The sequence below is a fragment of the Nannizzia gypsea genome, genomic scaffold (assembly GCF_000150975.2).
Source record: "Nannizzia gypsea CBS 118893 supercont1.5 genomic scaffold, whole genome shotgun sequence".
NCBI classification, from domain to species: Eukaryota; Fungi; Ascomycota; class Eurotiomycetes; order Onygenales; family Arthrodermataceae; genus Nannizzia; species Nannizzia gypsea.
Genome location: NW_003345197.1, coordinates 644,563 through 658,298, shown reverse-complemented (window position 1 = coordinate 658,298; position 13,736 = coordinate 644,563). Strand labels below are relative to the sequence as shown.

General features: G+C 46.7%; 5 protein-coding genes across 5 annotated transcripts; 2 read left to right on the top strand and 3 right to left on the bottom strand.

Annotated features, from left to right (window-relative positions):
- Positions 1 to 533: 533 nt before the first annotated feature.
- MGYG_06083 (cytochrome c oxidase polypeptide IV) lies at positions 534 to 1,825 on the bottom strand (the record flags this gene model as incomplete). Its single annotated transcript, XM_003171494.1, has 6 exons — positions 534 to 607; positions 673 to 766; positions 879 to 979; positions 1,143 to 1,301; positions 1,521 to 1,586; positions 1,735 to 1,825. 6 exons carry the CDS (start codon positions 1,823 to 1,825, stop codon positions 534 to 536), a joined length of 585 nt encoding a protein of 194 aa, XP_003171542.1.
- Positions 1,826 to 6,380: 4,555 nt separating this feature from the next.
- On the bottom strand, positions 6,381 to 7,572 carry MGYG_06082 (MYB DNA-binding domain-containing protein; the record flags this gene model as incomplete). Its single annotated transcript, XM_003171493.1, has 3 exons — positions 6,381 to 6,524; positions 6,680 to 7,337; positions 7,427 to 7,572. 3 exons carry the CDS (start codon positions 7,570 to 7,572, stop codon positions 6,381 to 6,383), a joined length of 948 nt encoding a protein of 315 aa, XP_003171541.1.
- A 2,575-nt stretch (positions 7,573 to 10,147) lies between these two features.
- Positions 10,148 to 10,685, bottom strand: MGYG_06081 (hypothetical protein; the record flags this gene model as incomplete). Its single annotated transcript, XM_003171492.1, has 3 exons — positions 10,148 to 10,179; positions 10,201 to 10,228; positions 10,341 to 10,685. The coding sequence occupies 3 exons, from the start codon at positions 10,683 to 10,685 to the stop codon at positions 10,148 to 10,150; spliced, it is 405 nt and encodes a 134-aa protein (XP_003171540.1).
- Positions 10,686 to 11,392: 707 nt separating this feature from the next.
- Positions 11,393 to 12,107, top strand: MGYG_09112 (hypothetical protein; the record flags this gene model as incomplete). Its single annotated transcript, XM_003171491.1, has 4 exons — positions 11,393 to 11,439; positions 11,513 to 11,539; positions 11,637 to 11,658; positions 11,895 to 12,107. 4 exons carry the CDS (start codon positions 11,393 to 11,395, stop codon positions 12,105 to 12,107), a joined length of 309 nt encoding a protein of 102 aa, XP_003171539.1.
- A 530-nt stretch (positions 12,108 to 12,637) lies between these two features.
- On the top strand, positions 12,638 to 13,180 carry MGYG_09111 (hypothetical protein; the record flags this gene model as incomplete). The annotated part of the gene is made up of 2 exons (XM_003171490.1): positions 12,638 to 12,723; positions 12,820 to 13,180. The coding sequence occupies 2 exons, from the start codon at positions 12,638 to 12,640 to the stop codon at positions 13,178 to 13,180; spliced, it is 447 nt and encodes a 148-aa protein (XP_003171538.1).
- Between the last annotated feature and the right edge of the window lie 556 nt (positions 13,181 to 13,736).

Here is a 13,736-nt window from a genome sequence, read left to right as displayed (position 1 = left end):
CGGGTACGATAACATAATGCTGCCCCCACGGACATGTCATTCCTTTTTTGCTCGCTTGGTGTCCGTTGCAGCGAGCCAAGTGGGATATATAAGATCTTGTGGAACAGGCCTCGCACGAAGCCACAAATCATTCATTCTACTTCATTGGAGTGGCGAAGCTGCAAGGGGCTTTGTAATTCGTATCAACTGCTCTTTTTCGCTAACTTTTGGTACTGTGGTAACGGTGACTGAACTTCTAGACATAGGATGGATATGATATATGTATGTTCATCCCTTTTTCCATTTGAAAAAGAATATTATAACAGAAGGTATTCTACAAAAGGAAATAACACGATACTGCAGATAGAGAATACCAACATCAGGTAAGGATGAGGCACATATATCAAATATAACAGGATATAGCTGAGTTAGATTTATGATGGAAGTAAGTTTAAGGCATGGTCTCCCTCAGCGTTTCTTTTAGTACAGATACAAAGGTGTCAGGGAAGGAAGTCCTTATGGAGGGAAGCATAGCAAGCGGTACACATGCTAATTTACCTATACCAATACTCAGGCTTGACGTGGTCGGCAAAGGTCTTTGGCTCAGAAGGCCCGTGGTGGTCGTGGCCTAATCGATAGAAGGGAGATATCAGCATGGCTTGTAGTAATATGGAGATAATGGACAAAATTTACCGTGAGCGTGAGGATCCTCCTTTGGACCAACGTAGTCCATCTTGATGGTATTGCCGCACTCAGAGCAACGCTCAATTGGGCGGTCCTTGGAGACCTAAACGACCGAGATATAAAGCTTAGCCACTGCCGTGCCACCATGGATACCATAGCACCGAGATAGTCTGTAGATATCTACGCATATAAAACAAAAAATCATATGCACTTACAGTCAGCCAAATGACGGTGTGAGAGTCAGCCGGGTAACCGGTACATCCGACGTAGTGTTCCTCTCCAGCAGATTGGACGACAATTGGGTCATTGATGGTTCCTATATTCAAGGGTCAGCGTTGCCTCATATATCGTGATATCTATGTATGTTTCATAGGCAGTCCGTGCTTGTATAGCTGTCTGAGTTATGACATTTTAAATGTCTGGTGTGGTAAACCATGCAAGAAGCGGACATGCAAGGGTGTACGGTAGATGGTACATACCGAGTCGTGAGGCGTCAAGGGGCTTCTGGTCGAAAATGTCGATTCCTTGCATTTTACCCAAGAGTTCCAGTCGCTCCAAACCGGTGGATTGCTCGAGATCAGTGGGAACGGTACCAGGCTTAGCACCAGGAGCTAGAAGGTCTGATGGAGTTTTGGCCTCTAAAAGCGTAGAAAAATTCCCGGTTAGATATTTAACTATAACTCCGGTATTATATCCTGAATATCCATAGGTTCCCTGGGACAAATATAGCATGGGCTCAGGCTTCATAAACAGCCGAAAGGCGCATGTTATCCAACCTGGAGCCTTCCAAAATCCAGGGAAAGCGCGTATAAGGGTCTAGAGAGGAGCTCTAGGTTCAGGGCTATGTTTTAACGGACCTTCGAAGGAAACCATCTTTCCAGCGGATTCACCGGGTTGAGGATCCCATTTCGACTTTGCTTCGTCTGTCATCATTTGGCAACGAGTTAGTTACGGCTCTAACCATCCGACCTCTTCCAAATGACGTTTACTTCGCTCAATTGGACACCAGGTCACTCTCAAGTAAACTAAGCGGAGCTTCCTTAAAGGCAAAAGGACAGGGCTGGTACGTACATCGAACGAACGAGGTAGAAAAAGAGCGCTTCGCAACAGCCCGGACGGGAGCCCGTCTGGCGAGGGCGAAAACACTTCGCTGGACAAACATCTTTTCACAATTCCTGTAAACCCACCAATTGGTTTGTTCGGTGGCGGTAGTGAGGACTCTGTCGTGGTGGTGAGAGAGGTTTGAAGATGAGGTGGAGTGATGATTTTGGACTTTTGGCTTGGAAATGCCTGATTCCGGATGGTCAGTTTCTGCTTAGTCATGCCCGAAACAGTCCTAGTCTGTCCTGACCAATGGGCAATGAGTCACCTGACACAGAGTTAATTGATTATGTCATCACTTAAGCCTAACCCTACATCCAAAAAGGGAAAACTATCAACTGCAAGTGATCGTTCGATATTCCTCGCTGCGCCATCAATCAGGGCCACAAGATGTGGTAATGTAGTTACAACAGATACTTCGCGTTCATATAAGCTCCGGTCTGTCCCTTTAGGGCACTACCTTTTTGATCTTCGTTTTGACGAAGTTGCTCTTTTGCTAACACATCTACAGATGACAGATGATACGATATCTGAAATGACAATTGATGGAACCTGCTCAAACCCCGAGCTTTCTATACATCACTATTTTCGGAAATAATACTATTATACCTGCTTCATAGACTGGGACTCAATCCAATGAATGATACTATGGAAGATTTACCCTCTCAGTGGCTATTACAAGCGTATATCCATGCGCGAGCAGCGTATATACCAAGGGGAGTAAGCCTTGCTGTAAACTACACTCAAATTTCACATTAGAAAGGCATCTTAGCGCTCATTCCTTCCACAACATGGCCGCGGATAGTTGCCTAGATAACAAGCCGACTCATACGTGTTACTAGAATCTCCAGCATCAATTCACCATCGCCAGCATTTCATAACTACGGCATCAGATTTTGTACGCCGCCCCCATATTTAACTCTGTATGACCCTTCACGCATGGGTTATCACACCTAGTTTTCTACATTTTGGCCATTCCAATTCCAGAAAATGCAAAGAATAGGCTGGGTAACGCTCCTTTATTTTTATTCTTCAGCACTCTCTCTTTTCCTTATTACCAGCGCATGCTTCGCTTCCTTACTATAAAAATCGTGGGCTACTAAGGGTAAGAAAAAGCGGTATCGAATCCTTGTGAGGAAAACCAGCTTCTGTACTCAATACCCGGCTAGCCCTTGTCCTCGCGTCCTCCCATGGCCAGTTTGCAAAAATTATAAATTGGTCTAAAACGAAATTTCCGAATATGCGGATCACAAGTTGGGGTTGGTTACAAAAACACATTAACATGTAAGCTTGCGGCCTTGAAATTACCAAAAGTTCAGTAACGATACCCGCTTTTAAAGGCGCTCTATTCGTGGATGAGCGCGTGTGCTCCAGATACTAGGTGTGAATACCAGCATAATATCCTTTTATAGATACCACCGCAATACCTCAAACTGTTTGTTTGTCAACGGAATCATTCTGCGAGATCGATGACCGACCAGCAGTGTCTCCCTCGTGCAACCATTACTGCCATCAAGCGTAAAGCTACAGATAACAAGATATAAATTAGGTTATTGCCGTATGCTGCCTTAGACCAACCAGATAATTCCCTGTTGCTAGTATCTAGCTACCCGATTTGGTATCTTGATGGCCGTTGACTCAAATTTCCGCTTTCCGCCCTGCAGATGGAATAAAACGGGGGAGGGTGACAAATTGTATTACCTGAACAACTCTATCTTGTTCATACATTGGGTGCCAGCCTTAGAAAGGACATTTGCGAGCAAGATGTAGTGGGACATACGCAAAACCAGAAAGCCATTACATGGAGCAAACACACGAGAATAATATTATTATCTGACGATATCAATCAACCATGAAACTACCTGGTTTCAGCCTCATGAGGCGAGAAACGCCTGTGGTGCATAAATCCAAGTCTATAATAAACTGCCTTGTGGGGTACTGCTATTACTCGAGATTAAGCCTGGAGCCATCCCCTAATTTTTGTTTTAAACATGTTCATTACATTTGAGCTGATGGTTCTCTCAGAGTGTTCTACACAACGTGTAACCATCCTTAAGGGGACAACAAAGTGCTTTCCTAGTTGAACATGGGAAGGTGCCTCCGCAGCTATATCTCGTTTCTTATAGACGTGGATAAGGATGAAGTGCCCATTTATCTTGTACGACCTTGCACACACGCATCAAAGGAACAGATCAACCTCGATCAACCTCGATCAACCTTGGGGTATTTTTTTACTTGTTCAGTCGACCACTGCCTCTACTAGGTTAGTTTCAACCTGTATTGCTACCGATACCCTTTCAAAACTTTCCTGCATAACACTTTATCCATCGGCATACAGAAACTAAGCCACGTACGTATCAAGGAAGCCGATTTACCAACGCCATGCCCCAAATTTATAAAATTTTAGCGGGATTGATGTGTATGTGAAGTGCATTCCCTACATCTTTACGCATCCCTGCATATCCTACTGCATGACGTTAAGTTGTCGACAACAGAGTCATAACGGCGTTCCTGCAGGCGCAGTTGGGTTGAATACAATGGTCGACGAATGTGCAACCACCATGCATTTTTCATCTCACACATGCACGGTACTCAGGGAATTTCTATACTACCGGCCGTAGTTGTCACAACAGGACACTTCACCGCCATATAAATCACACGTACCGCTGCCTTCGTCAGCCGAGGATCCATCAGGCCGATGTGTGTAGCATATTGTGAACATATCGACCCTTGAGATTTCCTGCCCCTGATAACCCACCTTTTCCAAGAATACACACTTATATTGAACCCACAAAACCGGTCATGCACATCCGTCTTAGACCCGCATGCGAACATCACACACAGCCTCGTAATAATCGAGTGTTCTTAGTGTAACCTGTTCAGGGACCTACTTAAAATAGACTATTGAGTTGTTTGCTCTGTGTGTACCCGGTGGGACTTTCCATGGACATTAGAACCCGGACAATAAAATCCTAAAAGGAAGGACTATACCTAAAGTATGGAATGTAAGGAAACGGCGTCTCCGTAGAGACGTTTATTTGGTATGAGAATGGTTTGTTGATCGTTATATCTCAGTATCGAATAGAGCAATAGAACCACCACCTTGGGACAAAAACACAAAAGGCTGACGGATACGTGAAAATGAGCAGCAATGTGAAGCCACACCGACTAAATAAACACGGGGACGCAACCCACGATCCACCTAAAGGAGCTGGAGTACAGAAAAGGGGTATATATGCATAGATACAAAACCAAAATCGACATCCTCAACACAGCATCCTGTTAGCTCCCACTTGTACTCCGTTTCTTGCCGCCGACGGCCAATCTCGAGATGCAAGACATACAGAAATCGGGAAGGAAAAAAGTACAGTAACATAAGAAAGTAAACATAGGAACTAACGAACAATCCGCCGAGGAAAATAACGAGTGTGCTCCATACGCTTAGCATGCTAGCTACAGGCCCCTGTGATATTACAGGGAAGTAGGCCGAGTGAGCTAACCAGTATTATACGTGAAAGGGTGTAGTAGGTAGAGAATTGACGCCAACAATTATGCAACTAGCAGATGAAGAACCAAGAGAAAGAGAAGGAAATAAAAACAGAAATAAAACGAGAGAAATTATTAGTGAAGTAGGAAGTAAAGGTAGAGTAAGCATATGGCTATGAAGCGAATGACAAGGGCTCAATGCAAGATACATGTAAACAAAGGGAATGAAGGAAGGGGGTATTGACTGTAATCGAAATGGTTATAGCCATGGTTTCTCTACCATTTGTCCAGTTAGTGGTAAAATCGGGGGTCTGGACAAGTGGCAGAGAGGCACTCAAGGTTCGCTAGATCAAGAAGTGTAGTGTCAAACTGAACGAGAGGGACACCAGGGTATCAAAAGGGCGGTAAGCGGGTAGGTTGAAACCAGCTGCCCTATTATTGGTATTCTATATCAGGCAAGTTGAATTGATATCCCATTGACAGTTGAAATAGCGGAAGGTTGCAGGAACCATGGGATATAGCGCGATGTGTGCTTCATACTCCACTTCACTCTTCGGGCCTGCCGGAGAAAAAGATTCAATGCGGTTGATGACACGCCAATAGTGATGACTCGATGGGAATCAAGCTTGAGTGAATCTGTGACACAAATGGGTTTTTGTTTCTTTTTCCGTAGAAAATAAAAGGGTCGCCGGGCTCTCTTTTTTTTTTTGAACGTTGCGCCTTTGGAGGAAAATTTTTGGTGGTTTGTTTGTTCCAAGTCTTAAGAACTTTCGATGGCCCAGAATTACTGCTTTCTCCTAACATCCAGGTGTAAGTAGGCAGGCTCAAGATGTACCCGCCGAATAATCGGATCTTGAATCTGCCCAACCAATGTAGAGAAAAGTATCTGATAAATCCCGAAGTCAAATTGAAAATTAAAAGTCGAAAGTGAGAGAAAGAAAAATTAGACGTCAATATTAAAAGACGTATCTTGGAGTTCTTTGTAATTTAGAACAAGATGGGTACCCATAAATTTTAAATGTACCACGCTGTCGCACATCATGAGACGCGGCTGAAAGCGATCTAGTCCCGATAGGTAGCAAAAAGACATTCGAGAAGCGTTCTAGCGGGAATCGAAGGAGGAAGAGCTCTTAAATTGGTGGGGGATTCGAGGGGGGAATTTCAGCAGCTTTTTCTCGACAGGCCGCGGGAGAAAACCCGCTGCCGACCTTCGTAGCAACGATACGCCAGCGATCGTTTTCGTAATCTTGAATGGCGTTACGCAGGCGTTGCACCTTTGAAGATAAAACATGTCAGTATATCGGGCACCAGCAGGATGGACGTGGTTAGTGCCCAGTAGATTTAAGTTTCGAAAAAAGGGGAAAGGTTTAGAAAAGGTCAGGGGAAGAACGGGGATGAGGAATGTAAGAGTTAGGGTAAAAGGACGTACTGCTTCATCGGTCCAAACTGTTGCTTTTGCCCGCAGTTTGGTGCAATATCGTACTTGCAGGGTCCCGCTGGTCCGACCTGGGAAGAACTCTGCAATTTGCTTCCAGGTCAAGTTCCGATTTTCCTTCAGCTCCACGAGTAAGCTGTCGTCCTCCGGTGTGAATTTCAACTTCGGGCCCCTGGGGCGAGGCGCAGGGTCCGGCATGCCTGGCTGGCCAACGACGCTTTGCGAGCCGGTGCCTCCACCAGGCGATGTGAGCTCCCCATCATTTCCCTGAACTGCCGCCAGGGTAGCCTGGGAGGGTAGTCGGTGATGGTGATGTTGTTGATGAATTGGGGATGTTTGGTGGTAATCATGTTGCATAGTATGTGGATGATGTGATGAATGGTCTCCTGGAGCAGGTAAAAGCATTTCGGAGGAGTGTTGCTCGTCAGCATGAGATGATTCTGGAAGCATGGAAAGGCCGATCCCAGAAGACGTCTCATCACTCCCTCCGCTTCGCCCATCATCCGCTCGCCGCCTTTTCACACCATGTCGGTCTCCAGGGTATGGCAACGGGAGTGAAGTGGAACTGAAGTGAGGAGGCAACTGCGGTGGCACCATAGGCGTCGGAATCATAACTGGCTGCTGTTGCAATTCACGTACAACACCGTGTTGGCTAGGGGAGGGCATCAAAACCGCACCTGGACCGTGGTTCGGCTGGCTCGGCTGCTGAGATTGTGAGTGCTGAGACTGCTGCTGCGATACCTGATGATGCTGGGAATGCTGGGGGTGCTGCTGGTGCTGCTGATGTTGCTGATGGGGGCTCCGGTGCAGCGGGTGCTGTTGTGGCTGAGATTGGTATTGCGAAGTATGGCCACTCGAAATGAAAGCTGCTCCAGGGCGTCCCCCATGATGAAGCGTTGCTTGTTGTTGGTCTGCCTCGTATACCAACTGGCTCTGTTGCTCCTGCGCTTTCGTCTGTTCGTGGGCGGAGTAATCAATTTGATAATCCCGGTATGGATCCGCCAGCGTCACGGCTGCGAACCAGCGCTGCTAGAGCTTTGAAGCTCCAGCAGGCTGCTTGAAATTTGCGCCAGAGGGGGACCTAACAGGTAAAAAGGGGTGGTTGTATAACCGAATGTCTTGGGAATTGTCCAGTCTGTTGGCCTCCCTGTTCAGGTCCGTCTTCGTCTAGTCCTCAATGAAGCCCCAATCCTCCTCTCTTCTTCCGCTACCAGCTCCTCTGGCCCAAATCCAGTCCTCTCTTTCTCTAGGCAACCCCTAGATACGTTACTCGATACACCCTGCGCGTATAAATGAACTGGATCGCGTGAGGCAAGCTCGTTGATAACAGCCAAAAGAGTAGTTGAGGAACGCCCACCCCACCCTCTAGGGATCTTAGCAATGCCAGAATGATAATAATAAGCAGTATGATATTGATAGGAGAAGGGGAGAAGGGAGAAGGGGGGAGATCGAAGGTAGAAAAGAATGCTATATCAGTAGAAGAGCATATGATATTTGTTCCAAGTGAGAAGTTGTAGACGTCGAAAAAAGCTGACAAGCTCACACTTCAAAGGCAAAACTAGTTCTGTGCATGGTTGTATTATTATTATAATTTATTGTCATGGAGGTCATCGGGACGCTGGCGACAGATCATAATAATAATAGGTATGGTAATAACCATACCAGGGCCTGGGATAGTAATAATAATAAGGGCGTATTAAGAGAGGGGCTTGATCAAATAAGAATAGAGATAGGAAGGCAAAGTATAAAAAGGTATTTTAAAATGAATAAATGCGACGTCAGGACCGGCAAGACTACTTGTGCCTCTTGCATCATTGTGTAAAATTAAAAATTTGAAGTGCAGAAGAGAATTGTGCCGACCTGTGGCCCATGAGCAGGAAACAACGTTTAGTCGGGAGACGCTGCCGTTAATTAGCTTCGCTAGGATAAACTGGGGCCTGTCTGAGAGATTCGATCAAGGGAAGCTGGGTAAAAAAGCCTTCGCAAAGCCTAGACTGTAATTAGCGAAATTCCCGAAATCGCTATTCATGTTCCTTCCCATGAAACGTGTGTGTAAGTATAGATGTAGAGGTGTACACAGATACGTACGATGCGTGTGATATTCAAGGAGACCCACCGCGCCACCGTTGGAGGTTTGAAAAAAAAAAAAATCCGCGGATGGCTATGACAAGCTCCACAGCTCCAGATATAACACGTTATATAAAAGGAGGTCGAAAGGGAAAAAAAATGTCGAGCAGTTGCTGGCGAACCCCGTGTAATGATGTTCTGACCAGTGACGAACATTAAAATGACAAGGGGTGCCGGTGGATAAGGTGTGAGAATCCCCGTCAGGAGAGATACGTCGAGAAGCAAAAAGCGGCCAGTCATGTCAACCCAGCACGCTGGATGCATGCCGAGAGGGTTACAAGAGGTGGTTGGACACTCCTCCCTGAAAGGTTTCTCTGCCCTGTTCACTGCAATAATCCATATATTTCTGGACTTAATGGGCATAAGACGCTCGAGGCGTGTGAAGAGTTGGCCTGGTAAGCTGCAGCTGCGGCAATCGTCCATAACAACCCTACTAAAAACACTTAGCTTCAAAATGCTAAGTGTTCTTCCATACGGAGTACAGAGTTGCGTGTACGGAGTATACATACACTCTTTCTGGCTGCTAAAGAGGGATTTGCTCGCATTTTCAGCCTTCTTCCTCATCGTCTATTTCTTCTTTGCTTTTTCTCCCTTCTTCTTCTCACCCTCACTCGCTCTCTCTCTCTCTCTTCACCATTTCGACGTTGCAAAAATGTAGAAGGAAAAAAAGAAGGGCGTCCATCGTCCCCACGACAAACGGGATTGTAGACTTGGCTTTCTTTTTCAACCATGGATCTTAACCGAGAAAAGGAGAAGAGACCCAGGAGAAAGCAGAGAGAGAGAGAGAGAGAGAGAGAGGCCGAGACAGCGAGGAGACCAGTGGATAGATTCTCCCACGATGCATAAGCGTTGTCAAGTCTGTTCTCCGTGGAGTCGGAGCATCTTGACGCGACAGGATGCTGCATCAAGGCTTAGCTCACTGCGAACAAGGGCACTGGCAGACTTGACATACAAGGATTTTGTCTACAGGCTACCACGGCCACAGTGGAGATCATGCTATGGGCTCGAAAGCCGAGCAAAAGCCCGTCTATCGCCTGTCACCATCTTGCTGTTTGTCGATGTCGATGTCGTTTGTCGATGGGTTGAGGTTGAAAGGTCGAAGTCTCTTTTGACGTCGTCGGCCTTTTTTTGGTCGTGGCGGGCGGTGAAACCTCAGGAAAAGAAAAACCGCCCGCTGCGTCCACAGAAGAAGCAGAAGAAGAGACGACGAGGAACAAAATCCAACCGTCGTGGATCTCTTTGCTTCTTCTGCTCTTCCTCGACTTCCACTTCGTCTCGCCGTCTGCTATGTTTTCTTATTCTTCATCCTCTTTTTCTTGTTTTTTCCTTTTCTCTTCAGCCCTTTGGCTTTTTTCTCCTTACTTTCTCTAAGAAATTCGTTAACTCACTAACAGGCGGGAAAAAAGCAAGCATTAACTAACGCCAAATAACAAAATATGAAAATTTATACATGAAAAAAGAATAGAGGTAAATTTTAACTATAAAAAAAATAGAATAACTAATCGAAGGTCAAAAAAAGGAGATCGGCGTTGTGCAAGCGCGGCCGATATTTATGCGAAACCACTACTTTTCCTCCTGTGCTGACATGAGAGGGAGTCGACGGCAGCAAAAGGGGAGGTAGGCTGGTACGGAGTATATATATTATATGCATGCATACCCACGGAGGCGTAAAGCTGAAGAACGACAACAGCATAAAGACACCATGCAAAAGGAGTGTGCCAGGGTGAACGGAAGACGTTGATTTATCCATCACTTTTTCGGCACCTTGATCAGCAGAGGTCAGTGGCCAGTTGATGCCCCTGGCTTGCATTGGCTCTGGGGTATCAAGGCAGCCCTCGACATAAGCGTGCATGCAGGCAACTCTCGACTCCATAATGAGATATCCATTGATAGCCACGCCAGCAAGCGGGATGATAATTCCTTTTCCAGCACAAAGACACCGGCGACCAGCAGCACTTGATGGGGGTGGGATGGGATGGGCAAGAGAAGAGGTGAAGCCAAACTAACAACGAAGACGAAAGAAAAAACATGACAAGATGCAGAAGAATACGACATCATCCCGCTGAGGGATAAGGACTGGAGACAGCATTGCAGGTTTTGAGCCTGTCAGAACCATCTGAACACGAGCTGGGCCCTTCGGGGTTTTCTGGGGATGCTTTGCTTGTTTCTTTTTTCTGTGCGTGGTTTTATGCACTCTTGCAGAAAAGCCGTTGTCGAAGAGGACCCTCCCCCTAAACCGAACGGAACCAACCCAAGGGCCATGCGCTTTTCCTTTAGGTAAACTCACTAGCCTGGCATGGGCCAGTCTGGTGTTGCGCCACCAGTTTTATCGATAGAGCTGATAAGACAGATGACGAAGGAAGGCAGGACGGTTTGGCTGGTGAAGAAGAATCCTCGTTTCAGAGAGAGCGTCCCCAAAATGGGAAAACCATTGGCCAGTTTGCCGGGTTTTTGCTTAATCCCCAAATGGATGCAATCTCGAGATATGCCCTGGTTATGCGCGCGCTCAAGAGCAGGCCCAGTGAAAGGGGTAGTTGACAACAAACCCCTGGTCCGCGTGGATCGAAGTTGAATCTCAATATGATCGACTTGATATGCAATGATATATTAATGACAGCGTCCGAAAAGTATATTGGCTGGGTTAACTAATTAGCTGCAATCCACCGTTCTCACTGTGTGCTAACTTGCCGTCTCCATCAGCAGCAGCAGCAGCCAGTCGATTTCTGCGTATGCAGAGCAGGATCTCCGTCAGTATATTTCGCGGATAGTTCGGGGCCAGGACTCCGTGCCGTGGGAGCTAATTTAAATCAAATTCCAAACATAGAACCGAACAGCGGACGGGTACGGTACGCTTAAACCGGCTGAACGCGCGCGAATCTAACTCCGTCTGCGTAAGAAAAATATAAATAAAATACGCTCACAATATCAACTCGCATTTCCTTGAGGGAGATTCCAGGTAGGAGCAATCATTTCCCGCAGTGTTAATCAACTACAGACAGGTTCAAATCGTCGTTATCGTATTTGCGCGCACAGATGAAGTTTCACCACTGGAGACGGCCCTAGCTGATTTCGGATGCTGCAGAGCCTAGCTCACCAGTCCCTCGTGAAAAATTTACCTCCCAACCGAATCTACCCAACTCTATCCCCCGGCCCAGTACTGGCGGAATGGGTACCCAAGGCCATCGGCATTGGCGCGCATCACTCTTCTGACGTTGGAAGGAAGCAAGAGAGCGAATCAATATCGTGGGGAGGGGAGGTGGAAGAGGGTTTGTTTGTATGCGTCTCCACAGTGTAGACATCAAGCAATGGTAATTATCTGCTGTGGCTGGATTTCGCCAACCCCTGATCAGAGAAGTGCGGATTGTTCAAACCTTCTTCATGAGCTTCGTGGGCACACTGACTCGTTCGAGAAAATGGAGGAAAGAGAGAGAAGAACTAAGGGTTAACTAAAGAGTAGAGGCAAAAGAATGAAGAATGCTGCTCTCTTGGTTGATATTCGGGGTCCAATGCAAGTGAATAGGCGACTTAGCCTGTTGCCGAAGTGTGAAGAGGAAGGGAGGGACGGTAGGAAAGTAAAAGGATGCATGAATGGTGAGGAGATTTAGATCATGTCCGGTAGGCTCCGCATGTCCAGCAAAGCTGCATCCTTCTGAACACAAGGATATCGGGCTAGAACGCAATTGCGTGATAATATTCATCCATCCAGAGCAACTGAGCTTTCACCACATGCAAAAGGGACTCTGGATGGAGTTTACAAGAATGCGTATGGGGAAAGGACGCTGAGTCGAGGCTGGTCAGCCAGCCATTCATCGTTAATTCCCCACCATGAATGGAAAGGACCAGCCCCCTGAGATGCATAAACAAGGAGTGGACGAGAAGAGGGAACGGAAGAGGCACACCGCAACAAGAAAGTAAAGAAAGTAAAATAGGAATTCTATCGGCAGGTGTACGGACCGAACGAGTACGGAGTACAACCTCTTGATCCCACTCTTCGGCTTGCCCTGCAGTGATTGCCAGTATGGACCGGTTCCTCATCAGCAACCAATGACAGAATCAGCAGATGCAAGGGGTCTTTCAAGGAACTTTAAGCCCATCCAGTTGAATCTTGGCTCAACGGGGAGGAAGAAAACGGAGGTAAACAGGAACGCTGCTCCGTCCGCCAATATAGCAGCAAAAAAGAAAAGGATAAAGGAAAAGAAAAAGGAAAACGAAAGGGAAAGAGAAAACCGAGGAGAGCGAAAATCTGCTTCTCCCACAAACAGGGCAGGGGAACCAAAAGATGATCGACTGTCGCTGATGTCCATTGGACTTCAAGCGAGGCTGCAGTACGGAGTCCGTACCCAGAGTGCTAATTTCAGACCGTTTTGAACTAACTCCTTTAAGAGCTTCTACCAATGTCGGCGACTCAAGAGAACTGTTGATACTTATGACGTGAGGTAGTGATACTTCGTTTTTTTATTCTCCTTCTTCCCAATTCTTTCTGTGTCTTTAACAATTCACGAGGAGACGAAGATGAAAGCGTTCTCAGCATGGATTAGGGATGATCGTTGGCGACTGGTCGACAAGTTCTCTATCTCCGAATAAACGGACAGGCCTCTCAGGTCAGGGGCCTGGTCTTTTTTGCTTACTTACATAGTAAGAATATATCTCCACCCCGGCTTTGCAGCGCTTGGAGATGTCGCGCATGATAGGACAAAGGCTGGTGCTAGATGGGGTTTCAAATCCTAGCAGGGCAGCAGCCTTGGGGACTCAGTTTTCGAGTGTAACCTCTGTGTCGAGCGAAATCATAATAGCCCCGATTGCACGGCCCTGGTCGCGATATCGTTAGATGTGTACTCCGTAGCCCTTCTGCATCTCGAGGTGGCGGTACGATGGGACCTCTGTCAAGCTGCCTGGACTGGTGGATACGGCTAGGCCTGTCCGC